General features: G+C 44.2%; 1 protein-coding gene across 3 annotated transcripts in view; it reads left to right on the top strand.

Moving 5' to 3' along the window:
- LOC308325742 (receptor activity-modifying protein 1-like) overlaps positions 1–21,101 on the top strand; it is a 179,260-nt gene that overhangs the window by 5,387 nt on the left and 152,772 nt on the right. The window contains exons 2-3 of one of the 3 annotated variants that reach the window (XM_080778409.1): positions 2,682–2,820; positions 8,642–8,991. In XM_080778409.1, the coding sequence (XP_080634535.1) occupies positions 2,729–2,820; positions 8,642–8,897 (348 nt within the window). In that variant the 5' untranslated portion in view covers positions 2,682–2,728 and the 3' untranslated portion in view covers positions 8,898–8,991. Of the gene's footprint in view, positions 1–2,681; positions 2,821–8,641; positions 8,992–21,101 lie in introns of those variants that run through there. The other 2 variants (XM_080778408.1, XM_080778407.1) reach the window with 2 other exon arrangements.

The following is a 21,101-nucleotide window of genomic DNA, read 5'->3' on the forward strand; positions in this document are numbered from 1 at the left end:
ATTGCATGATGAGCCATGAGCCACAGCTGTGGATACACATGTATATCCATAAGTGGATCTTGTCATGATATTCATCATAGAATGGCTTTCATAATCCATAAAGAGATACGGTCGGAACGACATAATTGCCATGTCTCTGCATGACTTTCATCTCTGATCCTGAAAGCAAGGCACGTACTGTTACAGTATGGCACATGCATGATGAGTTATGATACATTCATGAGCATGGTTTCCATGTGATGTTTAGCATTTGTGATTCTCTTGCACACGCACACACACACACACACACACACACACACACACACACACACACACACACACACACACACAAATGATGGTTCTTCAGCAGTGGATCTTTGGGGTGGTTATATGTTTCTACAGCAGGGGGTTCCAAACATTTCAAAATATACACACGCAGCAGTACAGGTATCATTTTTGTCTTTTGCGGTAATTTGCCTTTTTTGGGCCTATTCGTGGCCACATAGTAAAATGCATAATGTGGGGGCTGGTCATGCATGTGTGTGTGTGTGTGTGTGTGTGTGTGTGTGTGTGTGCGGGGCCCACACAATAATCCATACACAGTAGGGGAAACTGGTTTTAGGCATAGTTTTACTGAGGTTAAGTTTAGGAATAAGGTTAGTTTTAGCCATAGTTTTACTCAGGTATATACATTTAGGAATACCTGGTGGCGACCACCACTCCGAGGTGGCCGTATTAGACCCGGGGCGAGCGTTCAGGTGTGTCCACTACAGGTAGAGCAGAGGAGAGGACTCAGTCAGCACACCGCCCAGAGGCCAGAGGGGCTCTGTGTTGAGGGTCAGAGGATTTGATGTTACTAGGTTAGTTCACCAGGAAGTCCAGTATATCCAGTCACACATGTTCAGATGCAGGCCTATCTATGGCTTTCTGTCTGAGCTATGTATCGAGCTAAATGGAAGGAACTTAATCCATTTTGGGTGTAAACCCCTTTTGGTGTTGGCAGTATGCTATGCTTTAGATTTTGAAAAATAGCAGATCTACAAGCTCATAGCGCTCGTGGCGCTACGAGCTTGTAGGTCTGCTATTTTATTTAAATCGAAGAACCACTGACATAGAAACACAGCTTTTTCAGAAAACTGTCAGGATGTAGAAGATATTTGTAGAATCTGATCTCAGGTCAAAATGGGTTAACTATGGTGTTGAATGCCAGACTGTAATAGCATACTGTACTTACAGTGAGAGCATGTAGGCAGGGAAGGCAGGTGTAGCGTCACAGTAGGCAGGTGTAGGACATCAGCCCAGGCAAGAAGAGTAGCAACCTTCATGCTATCATTCAGCACACACAACTATCAATTCCATAAGGCATTTATTTTCTTTCACACATTAATTAGTCTTTTACCCTTTAACACATTTTGGGGGCGGGAACCCCTTTTGGTGTATTAAGCATTATGTTATACTTTAGATATTGAAAATGTAGTGCATATATATTCTTTCAACGTTTTTAACTAAAACCTTTTACTTCTGGGGGGGTCCCTGGAACAACATATTTTCAGATGGGGTCGGCGGCCAATTACATATATATTTGGGGGTCCTTGACATGGAAATGTTTGAGAACGACTGACATGGAAACATGGACTTTTCAGAAACGGTCATGATTTAGACGACATTTGTAGAATAGTGCCCAGGTCTAAATGTTCAAATCTACGTATAGAACATTGTCGATGATGAATCATGTCTTTTGTGTTGAAAAAAGGTGGGCGACAACTTCAGGTCATGAGTCATTACCTGACTCACTCACATTTTTCTGTCTTCAAAATACTCCTTTATGAAAAGTTTGATACAGACGCAAAACGTTGGACTTTAAAATGTTTAGCCTTGAGATGTTCGGAAAGTGAAAACATGATACAGTAACAGGCAGGGAGTATTAGTCCGACCCAGCATTCCCCAGAGCGTTTATAGGTATAGGCTATACACACTCCTTTATTCCCCTATGGACACCAAAACTCTGCAAATCGCTTGTAGATCTGCTATTTTAGCCAAATGTTTGCCCCCAGAATAGGAACACTATACTGTAGGTTCAAGCCAAGGACGATACTGTGGTGGTGGGAGGACTGCAGACCTGTGTGTGTGTGTGTGTGTGTGTGTGTGTGTGTGTGTGTGTGTGTCCACCTACACACCGTCAAACACAAAAAAGGATGATTTATTGCTCCCTTTTTCTATTCGCTATTGAGGTTTTTCAATAGAGGAGTCGGATGCTTTTAACCCATTCTGGGCGGGAACCCCTTTTGGTTTTAGCATTATGTTATGCTTTAGCTATTGAAAAACAACAGATCTACAAGCTCATAGCGCGCCACCGAGTGGCGCGCTACGAGCTTGTAGGTCTGCTATTTTTGAAAAATCGGAATATATTTTTTCAGAGCGAATGTTTTTAACTCAAATCTTTGCTTCCGGAGGGTCCCTGGCACAACATATTTTCAGATGGGGGTGTCTCGGAGGCCAATCACAGATCGATTTTGGGGTCCCTGACATGAAATATTGAGTGATATAGGCCTAGAAACATAGGTATTTCAGAAAACTGTCAGGATTTAGAAGACATCTTTTTCGGGCCTAAATGGGTTAAATGAATGTTGTTAAATGAACGCGTTTCTCTTACATCTCCTCTCTCTCTCTCTCTCTCTCTCTCTCTCTCTCTCTCTCTGTAGCCCATGTTCTTCCGTTGGGGTCTGGTTGCCACGTTGGTCTTTATGAGATGATGATCAACGAGCACTGCCTTCCGACGTTCACCAGAGACATGGGCACTCTGGACCAGGGCCTGTGGTGCAGCTGGCCGGACACCCTGAAGTGAGTTTTTAAGCAAACGTTAATATCCCATTCTGACCTGAGATCAGATTCTAAAACATCAACATTCTATACATCCTGACAGTTTTCTGAAAAAATAGCAGACCTACAAGCTGCCACTCGGTGGCGCGCTTACGAGCTTGTAGATCTGCTATTTTTCAATAGCTAAAAGCATATCGTAATGCTAACACCAAAAGGGGTTCCCCAACCGGAATGGGATATATATAGAAACCACGTATTCTTGTTGACATTCAGAAATATCAAAACAAAAACAAATATAGTGCTATACTCATTACAACTGGTAATACAGTGGAGAGACAAGAAAGAGGATAGGCCTACACTACAACAACAAGTCATGAGCCAAACCTGAACCAAACACAGTGACATTATGTGGTACACATGTAATTGGGTTAGCCACCATCATCCTGGCATCTTTGGACTATTTTTGAACAACCAGCAGTGTATGAGAGGTGCCTCGGTTGCAGAATAGAACAGCTATAGGACACGAAACACAAAAGAGGTAAAGGTTAGTCTTTGCTTAGAAAGAATACAGGTCAAAACTAGTAGGTCGGTCAGACAACAAGCAAACAAAAGGCAGGCAAGGGCGAAGCAGTATAAAGGCAAATAGTCAGGCTATAGCTAGTAGGCAGTGAAAGACTCACAGGCTGCAGGGGGTCGAGACAGGGACAGCACAGGTATAACAGGCACAGGCTGGAATGAAACAGACAGTGGTGGAATAAGTATACTCAAAGTTTTTACTTAGGTAAAAGTATATCAACAGAAGAACACAGTTTTTGCCGGCCACTGCTAGTACAGAGCTGACAATGAGGTTATATCTTCCCTTCTTCTCTGGAGTCTCTGCCTCAAAGCAGACCAGAGGTAGAAGAAAACTGTCGTTCCCCTGATGTCATCGCTATAGGGGACACAGGCATCAGTAAGCAGGAACGGATGGCAATGAAGGACCGGGAAGTCTGGTGTGATATTGTGAAATCCACGATCTCGACCGTGGTAAAAAAAAATGATGATGATGAAAAGTATCAATACTGCAATATAGAAATAGTAATAGTAAAAGTACAGAATTCAAAATGTATTTGACACCACATATGAATGGCATGCATGAACACGACATTTCCACGCCAATGCTGTGGCAAAATGTCCTCACATTCTGCTTCTGCGCTTCTCACATAAAAACCATCCTGATCGTTGGAATATACTTCTATTAGCAGTGGTGGAAGTACAATTTTGAGGTATTTGCACATTACTTTGAGTATATCATATTCTCACAGCATTTCAGAGGCAAATATTGTACTTTTAACTCCACTACAATGACTTGACAACTTTAGTTAGTAGTTTGTACTTTGTAGATTTTGATTATTATTATTGCAAAACACACATTAACCACTTTAGCCCTTTGGGCCATTTGAAAATAGCCGATCTACTTGTAGAGTATATATATATATATATAGGGCCTAAAGCGGTTAAGAAACTACCTCACCGGCTCACCCTCCTGTATTTTGTTCGTAGAAACGAAACCCTGTTTATGTCTAGTCAAAAAAAACAAAAACAAACACAACGCAACAAAAATGTTATCTTGTCACGGCATCTGGCTCAAACCGACGGTGTGACTGACAGCCCCCACATGCAGCTGTAGAGTAGGCTTCACGTCAACCATCCCACGTATCTGCAGCCTCGTTGGTATGCGTCTCCATTTCTCCAGCCCCCCCTTCCTCCTTCCACAATAACGGTTATATTTAGCTGTGTTGAGCCCGGCCGGTAATTCTATCCGTTTCTTTGACTCTTTTTTTTTTTTTTATCCCCCTACCCTCTCGACCAACACATGTCCCTGTGGAAGCTGTCAGAAAGGACACTTAAAAGGCCAACTGTGAGAGGTGTCCATGGGAGGAGTATACTGAGGGTCCTGGGACCCCCAGGGGTCCTTGAGGGAGTCCCAGGGGGTCCCCCCAGCTAAATGATAGTTTGGAAACAAATGGACCCTTATGGGTCTGTAACTCTGAGTGTATAACAAATAGAACCAAATGGACCCGTTTGTACACTCTCAGAGTTTACTGTAAATTAACATTGATTTTACGATATAAATTGGGGGTCCCAGAGAGAGAAATGCCATTGAAAGTAAACGAGTTGAGAATCTCTACTAGAGCCGTACAAAGCTTCTCTTATGGGGGTCCCTGGCATGTGTTTTCAAATGGGGGTCCGTGGGGATAATTAGTGTCAATTTGGGGGTCCTTGACATGAAAAAGGCTACAACACTAGACAATTAACTGAAAGCATATCAAAACTCCATATTCAATGAATCAAAGTGGTGCTAAAGTAGGATTTTTTGTGATATAGGCCTATATCTTTTTTTTCTTTTCCTTTTTTGAGGGTCCAGCTTTGTGTAAACACAAACATTGAAGACAAAAGTGAGGGTGCAAATTGTCTTGGTGATTGGCCAGAATGAGATGATGTATGATGATAAGAGTGCTTTTTTTTTTACAATCAATTACATTGATTACCAGATTAAGCACCACGGTAAGCATGCGGTGGTGTATGCGTTGTGAGCTTGTAGATTGGCATAACGGTATTTCATTTTCTTTAAATAATCATGAATTAATAGTAATCAAAAATGTGAAATAATCGTGCCACTGATTTGAAGTCGGATTTCCCAAACCACTTCACTGGGTATGCATGTTGGAAGGGGGGGTGGAGGGGCAATATGACCCCTAAATGTATGTATTTTGTTTTATTGGGATGCCATAACCAACCTGGGGGAACGGTGGCGAAGTCGGTATAGCGCTGTCGCCTCACAGCTCCTGGGTTCGATTCCCGCTGAGGGCGCTGGGGGCACTGGGGGTGTGTTCTCTCCTCCGCGTCATCAGCGCACACACACCCTATAGGTGGGGTCGGGCGAAAGAGACTTTCTGTGTGGAGTTTGCATGTTCTCCCCGTGTCCCCTAAGCCAAATTCCAATACCCAAAATCTCGGCCACTCGCTCACTCCCACTCGGTCACTCCAGCATGGCAAATTATGGTGAAATTGGTGAGCTGCCGAAATATGTTACCATCTTGTGGACTTCACACAACTTACATGGAGGTCTTTAAATACGTGGCCTGAATACCGCTAGATTGAACTCTGCTAATAAACAAACTGCAACGATTTACATTTGGACACTGACGTTACGCGATTGTCTAGACTCTAGATGATTGTCACATATTTCAGCAGGTCACCAATTTCACCGTAACACCTCCATGCTGGAGTGAGCGAGTGTGAGTGAGCGAGTGGCCGAGATTTTGGGTATTGGAATTTGGCTCTAGGGTAGGTATGGTAACCCTCACAAAAAACATGCAGTAATCCTGCTCTCTGTACTGCCTCCCCCCAGTCAGCCTGATGGAAGGGAAAGGAACTGGTTGGAACAACATGTTCCTTACACGCGCAGAGACGCGCTACGTATATTTTGTTGTATTATGGTTAAAACATTGAGAGCTTCTGCTCTGCAGTGCCTGCTGTGTTGTGGGACATATTTTTCTGACATTTCTTCTATAGCCCGGGGGCCCCTAATACTGTAAATAATTTTGTCTAGCCCGGGGACCCCCATATACTGTAAATCCGGCTGTGATTATAAATGATGTCTGGGTTTCCGTGGCTATACGTTATGTGATAGTGCAGTTATCTCGGCTTGGAAGGAAAGCACAGAACAATGTTAGGAGAAGCCTGACATACTGTGTATGGAACACCCACAAAACAGTTGCACATGCAACACCTATAAAATAGTTATAGATACATCCATATACCATATTACAAATATCACATAGAAATGTGCCGAAGACATACCTTACTAGCCTAACATATGACATTTCCAGTGTGAAGAAGGTGAGTTCTCATCACGTTTTAACCCATTCTGAACGGGAACCCCATTTTGGTGTTAGCATCATGTTATGCTTTAGCTATTGAAAAATAGCAGATCTACAAGCTCATAGCGCGCCACCGAGTGGCGCGCTACGAGCTTGTAGGTCTGCTATTTTTGAAAAATCGAAGAACGACTGACATTTTTAGAATCTGATCTCAGGTCAGAATGGGTTCATCAGACCAGTGTGTGTCCAGTGGAAACCTCGTATGAATCTGATCTCAGGTCAGAATGGGTTAAGGGATTGCTCTCAGTCTGAACTCAGAATGCCTTATAGTACTGTACATAATATGGAATTGCCAGCATGCGTGGAGCAGGTCCATTATTACAAAGGTTACAATTTACAATTTTGTTTGTACAATTTAGGCATTTAGCAGATGCTCTTAATCCAGAGCGGCTTACAGTAAGCAAGAACAACACATGGCAATACATCAAATACATAGTCATCGAGAATCATAAGCCAAGAACCTAACACGTCTAAAATTAGAATATCTGTACAATGAAACTATACGAGTGTGCTATAGAGACCACTCATGTCATGGGAGAGAGAGAGCACCTCATTTGGGCAGATAGTGTTGCTTTTTGTGAGTTACAGATTAGAGCTCTACTGGTTTTAAAGAACCACCATTCTTCTGTGCGTTAGAATCTGGTCTCAGGTCAGAATGGGTTTTAAAATAGCATATAGGTCATCTCCAAAGGAGAAATTGATCTGACCCTCTTGTCTTGTGTGTATTCCTTTGAGTCAGACAGTTAACCACTTGAACCCTCTCTATTCTTAGTGAAACATCGTTGTAACTGTACTTTGGACCACAATTTCTCTCCCTATACACCAAATGTTTGAGCCAAACATAGCTGATCTACAAGCTCACACAATGCACCGCAGCGATTGTGAGAGGCAACTTAACCTTATAATCTCTTCTTCTGTTTTTATTTCTCGATTCTCAAGTGCGTGCTGGCCAGTGTTGTTTTCGTCGACTAAAACTAAGACGAAAAATGTTCGTCGACTACCTTTTTTCACTGACAAAACTAAATGGAAACTAAATGAAAACTAAGCTATGATGACTAAAACTAAGACTAAATATATTGACTATTTCGTCAACAAATAAAAACTAGACTAAAATGTTAGGAAGGGACTAGTGGACAAGAGATCCAGTATAAGTCATTCTACAATTAGTTGCATGCTGAAAATAGCCGATCTACAAGCGCGACGCGTTGTGAGCTTGTAGATCGGCTATTTTCAGCAAGTGTAAAATCAGTCATCACGACGGCATCAAGGCCCACCAAAGCACATTTTAGTCGACTAAATCACCCGTAGATTCAAGTCGACTAAAATCTTATGACATTTAGTCGACTAAAACTAAAACATTCCAGGTGACTTAAAATGTGACTAAAACGAAGTGAAAACCATTCAGGAGAGACTATGACTAAAACTAAAATCAAAATTTGCTGCCATAAACAACACTGCTGAGTAGCAGAGTGACAAAAACAGATTCACGGAAAACACAGCGATTCAGCGATTCAGGCTGCATGGAACCCAGTATAAAAATAATAATAATGACGGTAGATACCCTCACAAAAACATGCAGTAATCCTGGTCTCTAAACTGCCTCCCCCTGGCCAGCCGGGGCGCCTGATGGAGGGGAAAGGAACTGGTTGGAATAACGTGTTCCTTCCACGCACTACGTCCAACCAGGGAAACTCCCCCCTGTCAGGTGTAAAGGAGCAACTTGGACACTCAGGCATGAAGGGAGCATGAGTTAAGTCCGTTGCTCTCCCCAGGTTGGCGGAGGGTGTGTAGAGCCCAGGATCACAGTAGATGATTGGCACAGGGGTGAAAAATGGGTTACAAAATCGTGGGATAAAAAATATATAAAAAATAATAATAATGACGGTAATTATCATGCTTTTTGTCCCCCCCTGTAGGCCCTACGAGGAACTGACCAACTGCACGTACGTGGTGGCCCTGGGGATGGACTGCTTCTGGCCCAATCACGTCATCGACCGCTTCTTCACGGACGTCCACCGGCTCTACTTCCGCGACTGCGCGCCGACCGGCCGTCTGCTCCGCGACCCCGCCGTCGCCATCCTCGGGCCCTTCATCGCCGTGCCGGTGCTGGTCACGCTGCTCGTCACCGCCCTGGTGGTGTGGAGGAGCAAACGCACCGAGGGAGTGCTATGATTAGCGCTGGTTCTACAAACTGTTGTATTATTATTAACCCATTCTGACCCGAGATCAGATTTTCTAAAAATGTCTTCTTCTACATCCTGACAGTTTTCTGAAAGAGCTATGTTTTCTATGTCAGTCGTTCTTCGATTTAAAAAAAAAATAGCAGACCTACAAGCTCGTAGCGCGCCACTCGGTGGCGCGCTACGAACTTGTAGATCTGCTATTTTTCAATAGCTAAAGCATGACACAATGCTAGAACACCAAAAGGGGTTTCCGCCCCAAAATGGGTTAATGTTCGTTTTGTGCAGGTGGAACCAATTTGGACCTGTAAAGTACAGTATAGGTAAGAGTCTATTCTGGTTCCATTTTTACACTCTCAGAGCTACACAGACTTGTAAGGGTCCATTTGGTTCCTAAATATGATTTATTCAAGCCAGTGCATGCATGCCCCCTTTCGACGTTCCTACAAAAAATACAAATTGACGTAATTTTCCGACTGGTCTCACAGCCCAGATGTCCAGACTCTCCGAACTATAGTTCGGAAAGCCTGTCCGGACCGGAGGATTTCTCCAACGTCGGAAGGCCAAGGGTGTATGCATGTATTGGCCTTTATAGCTATAGGCCCCCTGGAACGCCATCAAAGGACCGTCGGGGGTACCCGGGCGGACCCCACTTTGACAACCTGTAGTGTTTAACGGTTCATTTAGTTCCTATAACTATCAATAATATAGCTGTAAAACCCCCTCACCAGGACCCCCCTTTGAGAACCATTGTTCTATGGGGACAGACAGACAAGGCTTGGACATAATATTATGAATGAACTCCTGAGAGCACGTTTTTTAAATGCCAGAGCAGATGAGTGGATTATTTTTTAGTATATACTGTTTATATATAATATACTTTTTTTTAATTAAATTGTGCCAAAATAAATGATAGTGTACACGCAGTGGTTCCCAACCTGACATACATCTGACAAAAGCTGAAGTTTCTTAGATAATATTTTAATCCAACAATGTCATTACTGCATTTCACGAGTCACAAACACAATGGTAGCCTACTTTTGGGAGTTAGCTATGATAAAGTTGGACTAATATCACATGACTGACGATGAGAACACGCAGCGAGGCCTCACGCCCTCCCCCTTTTGATCATTGGGGGGGGGGGGGGGGGGGGGGGGGCATGGACTCCAGGTTGGGAGGGGTACATACAGTAGAGTGAATGAGTGAGACTGTATATAGGCTACAAGATGTTGTGTAACAGCATGACATAAATATTTACACAGAAAACCTACTCATTGTTCTTGAATTTATTTTCCACCATTCACCACCTCTTTATCTAGAACACCACATTTCTACATTTTATAAACCTCAAAAGGGAGAGAAAGTTATAACACAAAGGAGCAATAATTTCCAGCTTCTCGTGTGCTACAGTGCCCTCCGGTGTTCGGTGTGTATATGGATTTGTCAAAGACTTCATTCAAACATGCAGAGAAACTCAAGCTAAAGTAAAAATGGGACCCAGTGCCTCCCTGCTTGGCACTCAGCATCAAAGGGTTGGATTGGGGGGGTCAAATCAACTAATCAAATGATTCCCGAGTGCGGCACGGCTGCAGCTCACCGCTCCTTGGCTGTGGCTCACCGCTCCAAGGGATGGGTCAAATGCGGAGAACAAATGTCACTGCTGTTAACGTGTGTGACAAATCGTATGACTTTCATCTTTGAATCTCTGTTTTGGGTCACAGGCTAAAATAGGCGTATAGAGCAGAAACACTCACTCACCACCACTCCTTGTCAGGGTAGGGCGAGGCATCAAACATGTCTGTATAGAGCAGAAACACTCACTCACCACCACTCCTTGTCAGGGTAGGGCCAGGCATCAAACATGTCTGCATAGAGCGGCCTGGCGTGGAGTCCTATTGTCGCACTGCGATAGGGCAGCAAGGCACCATAGAACTAGAAGAAATACAAAAATATAGATAAACATACAGTGTTCAGTATCACTATTGTCTAATCAATATAATAGTGCTACAGAATAAGAAAATCCTACATCCTATACACATTTTCAGAATTCAAATTAAAAAAAGTAATCTAAAAATAAAACACACTGAGTCTAAAGGGCTGTATTTTGCGTGTCTTAAATACCAGGTCTTATTCCCTAACTTGAGTAAACTAAAGACCTGGAGGCGTGATCAATGCTCTTTGGCTATTCTGAGTGGCCAAAGAGCATTGATCACGCCTCCAGGTCTTTAGTTTACTCAAGTTATGGAATAAGACCTGGTACTTAGGACACGCAAAATACAGCCCACTGAGGCCCAATCCCAATTGCCTCCCTCAAGCCCTGAGCCCTGGACCCTCATTGACTTTAATGACGTCAGCTGTAAGTGCTTGAGGGTGAGAGGCTGCAAGGGCTCCACATTGTTGTGAAAGAAATGGGACAGCACTTTGAAGATGAGTCCACCATGCATGAGTCCATGACACTTTGCATCACTTTATAAAACCTGTCCTTATTCACAGCCAGTGCCTACACCTACATGCTTGGCCTATTTATACATGTCTATCATGTCTATTTTAGTATTTAAGCTGATCGTTTTATTATTAGTTTCATAAATACACTTTCCTGTGTGATATGGGATGTAATATTCATATATAAGAATATTCATTATAAATTTAATTTCCATATTCTTTTACTTTGCTCATTAGTCATTTCTCATCATGTTTCCCTTATTATTATTGTTATTAAATATATAGCCCATATCCTTCCATTCCGTCTCCTTTTGAGAACAGTGAGAAAGCACTATTGTGTTTGTTGACATTCTAATCGCGATACATAACTAATTTGCATACTTAAATGATTGACGTTTGGAGGATCCCCCTCATTCCCCTGGTAACGCTATGAATTGTGGGTAATTTCTTTGCCAAAGTCAGCCCAAAGTCAGCATCGATGCTGACTTTGGCAAAGGGCACATAGGGGCGGGGCTGAGCCCTCACTGACTTACCGATTTCAAATGGGACGTCCCTCAAGCCCTCGCAGACTTCACATGAACGCGCAGCTAAGTCAGTGAGGGCTCATTGAGTCAGCAAGGGAGTGGATTGGGATTGGGCCTAGATCGGCACAGACTCGCTCTTGAGGGCATTATAAGCCACTTCCACTCAAGGCTGCTTGGTTTCGGACGACACTTAATATGGCGCGTGAACGCGCATATCGAGGGCAAGTGTGTAGGGCGAGTGGCGAGGAGCTGGTTTCAGAAAGGGGGCTGATGTGCATGGTTGGTGATGTTGCGCCGCCATCTGTGTATGAATGTGTGTGTGAATGGGTGAACGTAATGCACAATCTATGTAAAGCGCCTTGGATAAAAGGCGCTATATAAATGCACCATTTACCGTTTTAGAAAACGTAGACATATTATGTCTGCATAATGAGCATAGAGGGTATGCACTTGCATACCCGAGTGACAAAGTGAGTTTAATGTCATTTATCGTCGTCGTTGCAATCAAATACAACCTTTCTGTTCGGATGAATGGGCTGTCAAGGTACGAGTGGCGCGCTACGAGCTTGTAGGTGTAGGGGTCTCCTCCCAGTGGGACGTGATCCTTGGTCTGCCCCGGGGTCTCCTCCCAGTGGGACGTGATCCTTGGTCTGCCCGGGGTCTCCTCCCAGTGGGACGTGATCCTTGGTCTGCCCCGGGGTCTCCTCCCAGTGAGACGTGATCCTTGGTCTGCCCCGGGGTCTCCTCCCAGTGGGACGTGATCCTTGGTCTGCCCGGGGTCTCCTCCCAGTGGGACGTGATCCTTGGTCTGCCCCGGGGTCTCCTCCCAGTGAGACGTGATCCTTGGTCTGCCCCGGGGTCTCCTCCCAGTGGGACGTGATCCTTGGTCTGCCCCGGGGTCTCCTCCCAGTGGGACGTGCGTCGAGGACCTCCTAGGGAGACGCCCGAAAGGCATCCTAACCAGATTGCCCCGAACCACCTAAACTGGCTCCTTTCCAGGCGAAGGAGCAGTGACTCTACTCCGAGTCTCTCTCGTGTGACTAAACTTCTCACCCTATTTCTAAGGGAGATGCCAGCCACCCGTCAATGAAACTCATTTAATTTGATCCTAGAGCATGTACGAAATAAATGGCAGAGCTGAAATAGATGTACATATGAAATAAATGCTTAAACATGTAGCTATAGGTGTAATGTTAAGAGTCCACAGAAGTGAACCTTTCAAGCCTGTTTTCTCAACTCGCCGTTTCTCTGCAAGACATTACTCTATAAGCCATATCTCCACAACTGGTCAAACTGAACAACCAATGTCCATTTGAAGCTGGGAAAAAAAAACTAAAGTTAATTAAAAAGATCCAATGACTTACTGTGTGTCACGTTTGGTCACATATATTGTCATGACAACACTATGAATATCAATAAAGAACAATATCAGACGTTCAAGAATCAGTTTATTGAACAAAAAAGCACTTTTACAAAATGTGATCATCAGAATAATGAATATGAATGATCAGACAATAACATCAGAATGATCCCACTCACAAGAGGGTCGACCTGGTGTCTGTTTTTTCCCCTCCGGGTGGCGCTAGAGCGAGACCGACCGCAGGCTGTCCAGCTTCTAGTCTGAATAATGACAATAATATGGAATTAATATTAAAATCAAAAGAAAACTAAACAATGGATTGACTGACAGTGATTCAACAGATGAACAATGGATGATCTGAATGTCATTAACCCATTTTGGGGCGGGAACCCCTTTTGGTGTTAGCATTATGTAATGCTTTAGCTATTGAAAAATAGCAGATCTACAAGCTGTAGATGTTTGAATTCAGAGTGATTTACAAAGTCCACCATGAGAGTAAACTACATGCAAGTCTAGTCGACCAATCAACACGCTCACAGCAGGGAAAATAAGGAGGGGTGCCGAGTACGGAACCCTGTGGGACCCCCGTCAGTAAAGTCAACAGGGTTTCAGTGGTTCAGTATAAAGGTTTATATACCATAAAAAAGGTTCTAAAACATGTTTTTGGCCCGCGCAGGGACCACTTGGAGGGGAGAAATATTTACAAGTACCCCTAATATAATATTTACAAGTACCCCTTCATCCTCATCCTCAATCTTCAATCCTCAATCCTCCATCCTTCATCCTTCATCCTCATCCTCAATCCTTCATCCTCATCCTTCATCCTCATCCTCAATCCTCAATCCTCAATCCTTCATCCTCATCCTTCATCCTCATCCTTCATCCTCGCCATCCACCGATGAGCATCTTACAACCTTACATTTAGACGCCACTGGAACGGCTTGTATTAAAAACCTTTCAATCAAAGTAATGTCATAGTCAAACAGAAACCACTACCTCAGGGCTAGGAGGTCACGTTGGCAGAAACCCAAAGGGGTCTGGACTGCCCCCCAAAAAGATATCCATCTCATATGTACAACTGACACGACATAACTGACTATTCATCTCATATGTACAACTGACACATCATAACTGACCATTCGACTTCGTGGTAATAAACAGAGTCTGAGTCGAGACCAGATTTCAAAGTCTTTCTTTTTTTTCCTTCTCATTTTCATCTTCAAGATGTTGTGACAATAGCCTGTTTTACAAACTCACATGCAGAGCTTGTAGATCTGATATTTTCAAATATCTGATGTAGAGGTTAAAGTGGTTGAACTGAAGTTGTTGCTATATTAATTTAACTCATTCACTGCTGTCTGCCAAGGACAAAGTTTTATCTTTTTTCGAGCCCCTCCTATATACAGCTTTTGGCCTCACACGTCTCATATTTGCCATTGACAATGAAAGGAGAACTTATTAGGACAAATATCCGCCAAATATGACGTAAACTTCATTGACAATGAAGGGAAAGTTTACGTGATACGTAGGCTAACCAATCACATACATGCAGTTGTTAATGACGTGATGCATAATGATTGTTACTAAAACATAAGTTTCGTGTGAATTAAAATAAGATCAATGCCTTCAAAATATATTATATATATATATATAAGACTGACTGAAAGGAGAAAATAAGGGGCAAAATAAGTGTGTGAATGAGTGAGACCCTCTGGAACCCCCTCAAGGACCCCTGGGGGTCCCCGGACCACACTGTGAGAACCACACACACACACACACACACACACCAGTGTTGATGTCGTAGACTAAAACTAACACCTTCTTCCACTGACGAAAACTAAACAGAAACTAAATGAAAACTAAGCTATGATGACTAAAACTAAGACTAAATATACTGACAATATCGTCAACAAATGAAAACTAGACTAAAATGTTAGGAAGAGACTATAGTGGACAGACAGACAGACAGACAGACAGACAGACAGACAGACAGACAGACAGACAGACAGACAGACAGACAGACAGACAGACACACACACACACGAGACGGTTCCAGGGGGTCCTAAGAGCAAAATGATAAATAAATCTAACCTAAAATAACTTTAACCTAAATACATCACTATTCCAAATTAGCAGATCTACAAAATGGCAGATCTACAAGCTCGTAGCTTGTAGATCTGCTATTGAAAACAAATCCTCTCTGATGTCAGTGTGTCTCTGCTTGTCTTATTTATGATGACGTCACAATGCTGTCAGTCTGAGTCAATATGTCCAAATATGGAGTTCTATGATGTCACCACGAGTCAGTCATGTCCAAATATGGAGTTCTAGGATGTCAAAGTGTCCACTATTAGGCAACAGTGGTAACCATGACAACATGGACTCACCCAAACATGTTGAGTAACCATGGCGACCTGAAGTCACATGGAGACTATCTATCTCTGCTCACACAGAGACACAGAGGAGTTAGGGCACACATAGAACCCAGCGTAGAGCGGTTGAGTGAAGGTGGTCTGGAAGGTGTACAGGTGAGTCAGAGTGTCCTCTAACACTCTGTAGAAGGACAGAGTCCCAGCGGGACGGTCCAGATATACGGCTACTCTCTTGGAGCCAGAGGGACGGATAGGAAGGGCAGTCCACTTACTATTGTGTTTGACAGCGTAACTGTCACCCTGCTGACCATCAACACAGTCCAGACTCCAGGACCGTTCATTCTCTCCAGGCTGACAGTCATCTCCCTTTCCTTTCCTCCTGATGTCTCCATCAGTCACTCCTATCTCAACCACTCCACTGAACTGTACCTCACTGTAGCAGCGTTCATCTAGACTCTCTGAACTCAGGACCTGGTCCCAGTAATCAAACCTGTCACTGTCAGGATGGTCATAATAACCCGTGACCCGGGTCACCTTCCTGTTGTTCTCAGACAGAGTGAGGTCACAGTGTGCTGTGTTTGTGTCCAGAGTGAGACGCTGGAAATCTGATGAGAAAACAACACAGTACACATTATAATAATAATAATAATAATTATTATTATTATTATTAATAAATAATCATTCACTGAGCGGCATGCACGCACACGGTCACACGCACACACACACACGCGCGCACACGCACACGCACACACACACATACACACACACACACAAACTTAAAAAAGCAGATGTACAAGCTTGCAGCGCGCCACGCAATGATGCGCTGTGAGCTTGTAGCTCTACTATTTTTAAACAGCCCAACGTATAAAATATGGAAAAAGTGTTTAAAATGAGTGCTATATTAACACTTTTGCTGGTGACCCCCTGGAACCCCCTAAGGACACCCTGGAACCCCCTAAGGACACCCTGGAACCCCCTAAGGACACCCTGGAACCCTCTAAGGACGCCCTGGAACCCCCTGGAACCCTCTAAGGACGCCCTGGACCCTCTAAGGACGCCCTGGAACCCTCTAAGGACCCGCTGGAACCCTCTAAGGACACCCTGGAACCCTCTAAGGACACCCTGGAACCCTCTAAGGACCCCCTGGAACCCCCTAAGGACCCCCTGGAACCCTCTAAGGACACCCTGGAACCCTCTAAGGACACCCTGGAACCCTCTAAGGACCCCCTGGAACCCCCTGGAACCCTCTAAGGACACCCTGGAACCCTCTAAGGACCCCCTGGAACCCTCTAAGGACACCCTGGAACCCTCTAAGGACGCCCTGGAACCCTCTAAGGACCCCCTGGAACCCTCTAAGGACACCCTGGAACCCTCTAAGGACACCCTGGAACCCCCTGGAACCCTCTAAGGATGCCCTGGAACCCTCTAAGGACCCCCTGGAACCCTCTAAGGACACCCTGGAACCCTCTAAGGACGCCCTGGAACCCCCTGGAACCCTCTAAGGACCCCCTGGAACCCTCTAAGGACCCCCTGGAACCCTCTAAGGACACCCTGGAACCCTCTAAGGACGCCCTGGAACCCTCTAAGGACGCCCTGGAACTAGGGCTGCGAATCTTTAGGTGTCCCACGATTCGATTCGATTCCGATTCTTGGGGTGACGATTCGATTCAAAAACGATCTTTTCGATTTTCCCGATTCTCGATTCAAAAAAGATTTTTTTCGATTCTAAAGCAGTTTATTTTATTTTATTAAAAACAATTAAATAGAATTTTAGCATGATCTACTCCAGTCTTCTGGCATGAAAGCAGAGTACATTTAGTAAAAAGCTTGTATAATTGTAAAGGTTTTATCAACTGAATGATTTAAACACACAAAGGTTAAATCCAAGAGTAAGAACATGTCTCATGTATTTAGCTTGCACAAATTTGAACCAGTACAAAAGTTACAAAATCTCTTCTCACTCAAAACCAGAACAATACATTAGTATTAAAACAGGTGTAAAATAAATACAATTGGCAGGCTTAGCTTAGCTGGTAGTAAATGCACTATGCAGAAACCCAGGCCATAATGCATTGCATGCACAGGTACATTTGTGAAAGAAAATTAAAAAAAAATAAAAAAAAATAAAAAGGTTTTTTTTTTTTATCGATTTTTGGAAAATGAGAATCGATTCTGAATCGGACAGCATTAGAATCGCGATTCTAACTCGAATCGATTTTTTTTGACAGGCCTACCTGGAACCCTCTAAGGACCCCCTGGAACCCTCTAAGGACACCCTGGAACCCTCTAAGGACCCCCTGGAACCCTCTAAGGACCCCCTGGAACCCTCTAAGGACCCCCTGGAACCCTCTAAGGACCCCCTGGAACCCCCTAAGGACCCCCTGGAACCCTCTAAGGACACCCTGGAACCCTCTAAGGACCCCCTGGAACCCTCTAAGGACCCCCTGGAACCCTCTAAGGACCCCCTGGAACCCTCTAAGGACACCCTGGAACCCTCTAAGGACACCCTGGAACCCTCTAAGGACGCCCTGGAACCCCCTGGAACCCTCTAAGGACCCCCTGGAACCCTCTAAGGACACCCTGGAACCCTCTAAGGACTCCCTGGAACCCTCTAAGGACACCCTGGAACCCTCTAAGGACACCCTGGAACCCCCTAAGGACGCCCTGGAACCCCCTAAGGACCCCCTGGAACCCTCTAAGGACCAGTGGAACCCTCTAAGGATCAGTGGAACCCTCTAAGGACCCCCTGGAACCCTCTAAGGACCCCCTGGAACCCTCTAAGGACCAGTGGAACCCTCTAAGGACCCCCTGGAACCAGACAGACAGACAGACAGACAGACAGACAGACAGACAGACTCACATCTTGTGCAGAGGTGAGGATCATTCCATTGTTCTCCTCCATGAATCACTCTGTAGGAAGGAGAACATCACTTTGTTTAGTAATATATTAATAGAACTTATAATCAGTGTTTAACCCAGTTTGACCTGGGAACGATTCTGCAAATGTCTTCTAAATCCTGACTGCTTTCTTGAAAAAGCTGTTTTTCACGATTCTTAAAAAATAGCAGATCTACACGCTCGTAACGCGCCACTCGGTGGCGCGCTATGAGCTTGTAGATTTGCTATTTTTCAATAGCTAAAGCATGACATAGTGCTAACACCAAAAGGGGTTAAGAATAACGTGTTACAAAAAACGCCGTAATCAAATAACTTTTTGGATTGATGGCATTGATGATTGATGGTTAGTTTTGCATTAGAGTGCTCAGTTACTTTTCCTGCTGTTAGTTACATCACATTCAGACCTATATTTTCCTGTTCCTTCTGTTACCACAAAGGAAAATAAATCCATCCGACAAATTTTCTCCGTTTCCTGGTAAATGAATGAGCTCGTCTCCGTCAACAGCAGCAGCTGTACGGATGTTACACACAAATCGGTGACCGCATGCCAACAAAATCCAGCAATCTGCTTTTGATGGCACTGGTTTGGTTTTGTTGCACTTGTGCAACATGGCAGAGATCGACAGAAGACAGAGAGGTCATCCTTTAGTAAGGTTGTGGAAGTATATTCAGTATTCACATCATATATGGATTTATTGGAGAAGGAAGATATGTTTGGTGAATCCCAGCACTGCTCCACAACACTCCGATAGGCAGAAACCTTGATGAGGGGATTACGTAGGCTGTGTGATTCCTCACAAATGTGTTTTAATCTTCAGTAACGCAAAGGTATATTTATATAAGGTTAACAGAATACCTTTCTAAATGGTAGTACTCCTGTAACGTTACCCAACACTGCTTGTAATAGTTAACATGAACAGTAGTGATAACTAAGGCCAAACGGAATCTGCAGGTTTTTTTCTGTTTTTCTGCGGTGACTCCGGAGGAAAATCAGCGGGTTTCTGTGGAGTGTTTTTTTCTCTCTTTTAAGGTTTTAGACAGTTATCCAGGACTATAATCAATGTGTTTAGAGCCGAAATAACTCTAAATATGCTAAATAAACCTTAAAGTACCACAACAAGATCTATTAGTCAAATCTTCGACTTCCATTCCATTTTTATTCAATAATAATTCACTCCTTCATGAACATTCTTTAGTACAATGGGTCCAACATGAACATACATATACTTAGCCAGCCAGCCAGCCAGCGGCTTTCCGACAGTTAGCCAGCCAGCCAGCCAGCCAGTTATATAGCCAGTCAGTAATAAAGTCAGCCAGCCAGCCAGCCAGCCAGTCAGTTATATAGCCAGTCAGTTATATAGCCAGTCAGTCAGCCAGTCAGCCTGCCTGCCTGCCTGCCAGACAGATAGCCAGTTAGCCAGTTAGCCAGTTAGCCAGCCAGCCAGCCAGCCAGCCAGCCAGCCAGTCAGTTAGCCAGAAAGTTATATAGCCAGTCAGTTATATAGCCAGCCAGTCAGTTAGCCAGTCAGTTATATAGCCAGTCAGTCAGTCAGCCAGCCAGCCAGTCAGCCTGCCTGCCAGTCAGATAGCCAGGGGCCAGCTTGGGGGCTTTCTCAAGAGGAATATCTGCCTCAACCAGAGCCTTTATAAAATACAACACAAACGTCTTCCTCTCAGCAGTACATGTGCCTTGGAGAGGCAGGCAGCCAGGGTTTCAGTCCTATAGATCATACTGCAAAACTAAGACAATTTGTTAAAACCCTAGCATCCCTATTCTGAGGGTAACATTAGTCGAAAATAGCAGATCTACAAGTTCACAAACGATGCCTCATGCTGCGACTAAGTGGGCGTCTAAAAATACTGAAGATGAATCCAACACAACACTATCGTGGACACCAAAACAGAGTGGGCACTAGGGAAAGGAGGGCAGACCGGGCACCATGCAGGGAAAGGTAGGCACCAAAACAGAGTGGGCACTAGGGAAAGGAGGGCAGACTGGGCACCATGCAGGGAAAGGTAGGCACCAAAACAGAGTGGGTACTAGGGAAAGGAGGGCAGACTGGGCACCATGCAGGGAAAGGTAGGCACCAAAACAGAGTGGGCACTAGGGAAAGGAGGGCAGACTGGGCACCATGCAGGGAAAGGTAGGCACCAAAACAGACTGTTTTCCTGAAAAAGCTGTTTTTCTATGTCAGCCACACTTTCATGTCACTTTTCACGATTCTTCAAAAATAGCAGACCTACAAGCTCATAGCGTGCCACTCGGTGGCGCGCTATGAGCTTGTAGATCTGCTATTTTTCAATAGCTAAAGCATGATATAGTGCTAACACCAAAAGGGGTTCCCGCCCAAAATGGGTTTGTTACAAGAAACGCCGTAATCAAATAACTTTTTGGATTGATGGCATTGATGGTTAGTTTTGCATTAGAGTGCTCAGTTACTCAGTTACTTTTCCTGCTGTTAGTTACATCACATTCAGACCTATATTTTCCTGTTCCTTCTGTTACCACAAAGGAAAATAAATCCCTCCGACACATTTTCTCTGTTTCCTGGTAAATGAATGAGCTCGTATCCGTCAACAGCAGCAGCTGTACGGATGTT

This window comes from Protomyctophum bolini (genome assembly GCF_963924005.1).
Source record: "Protomyctophum bolini genome assembly, chromosome: 12".
In the NCBI taxonomy this organism is placed as follows: domain Eukaryota; kingdom Metazoa; phylum Chordata; class Actinopteri; order Myctophiformes; family Myctophidae; genus Protomyctophum; species Protomyctophum bolini.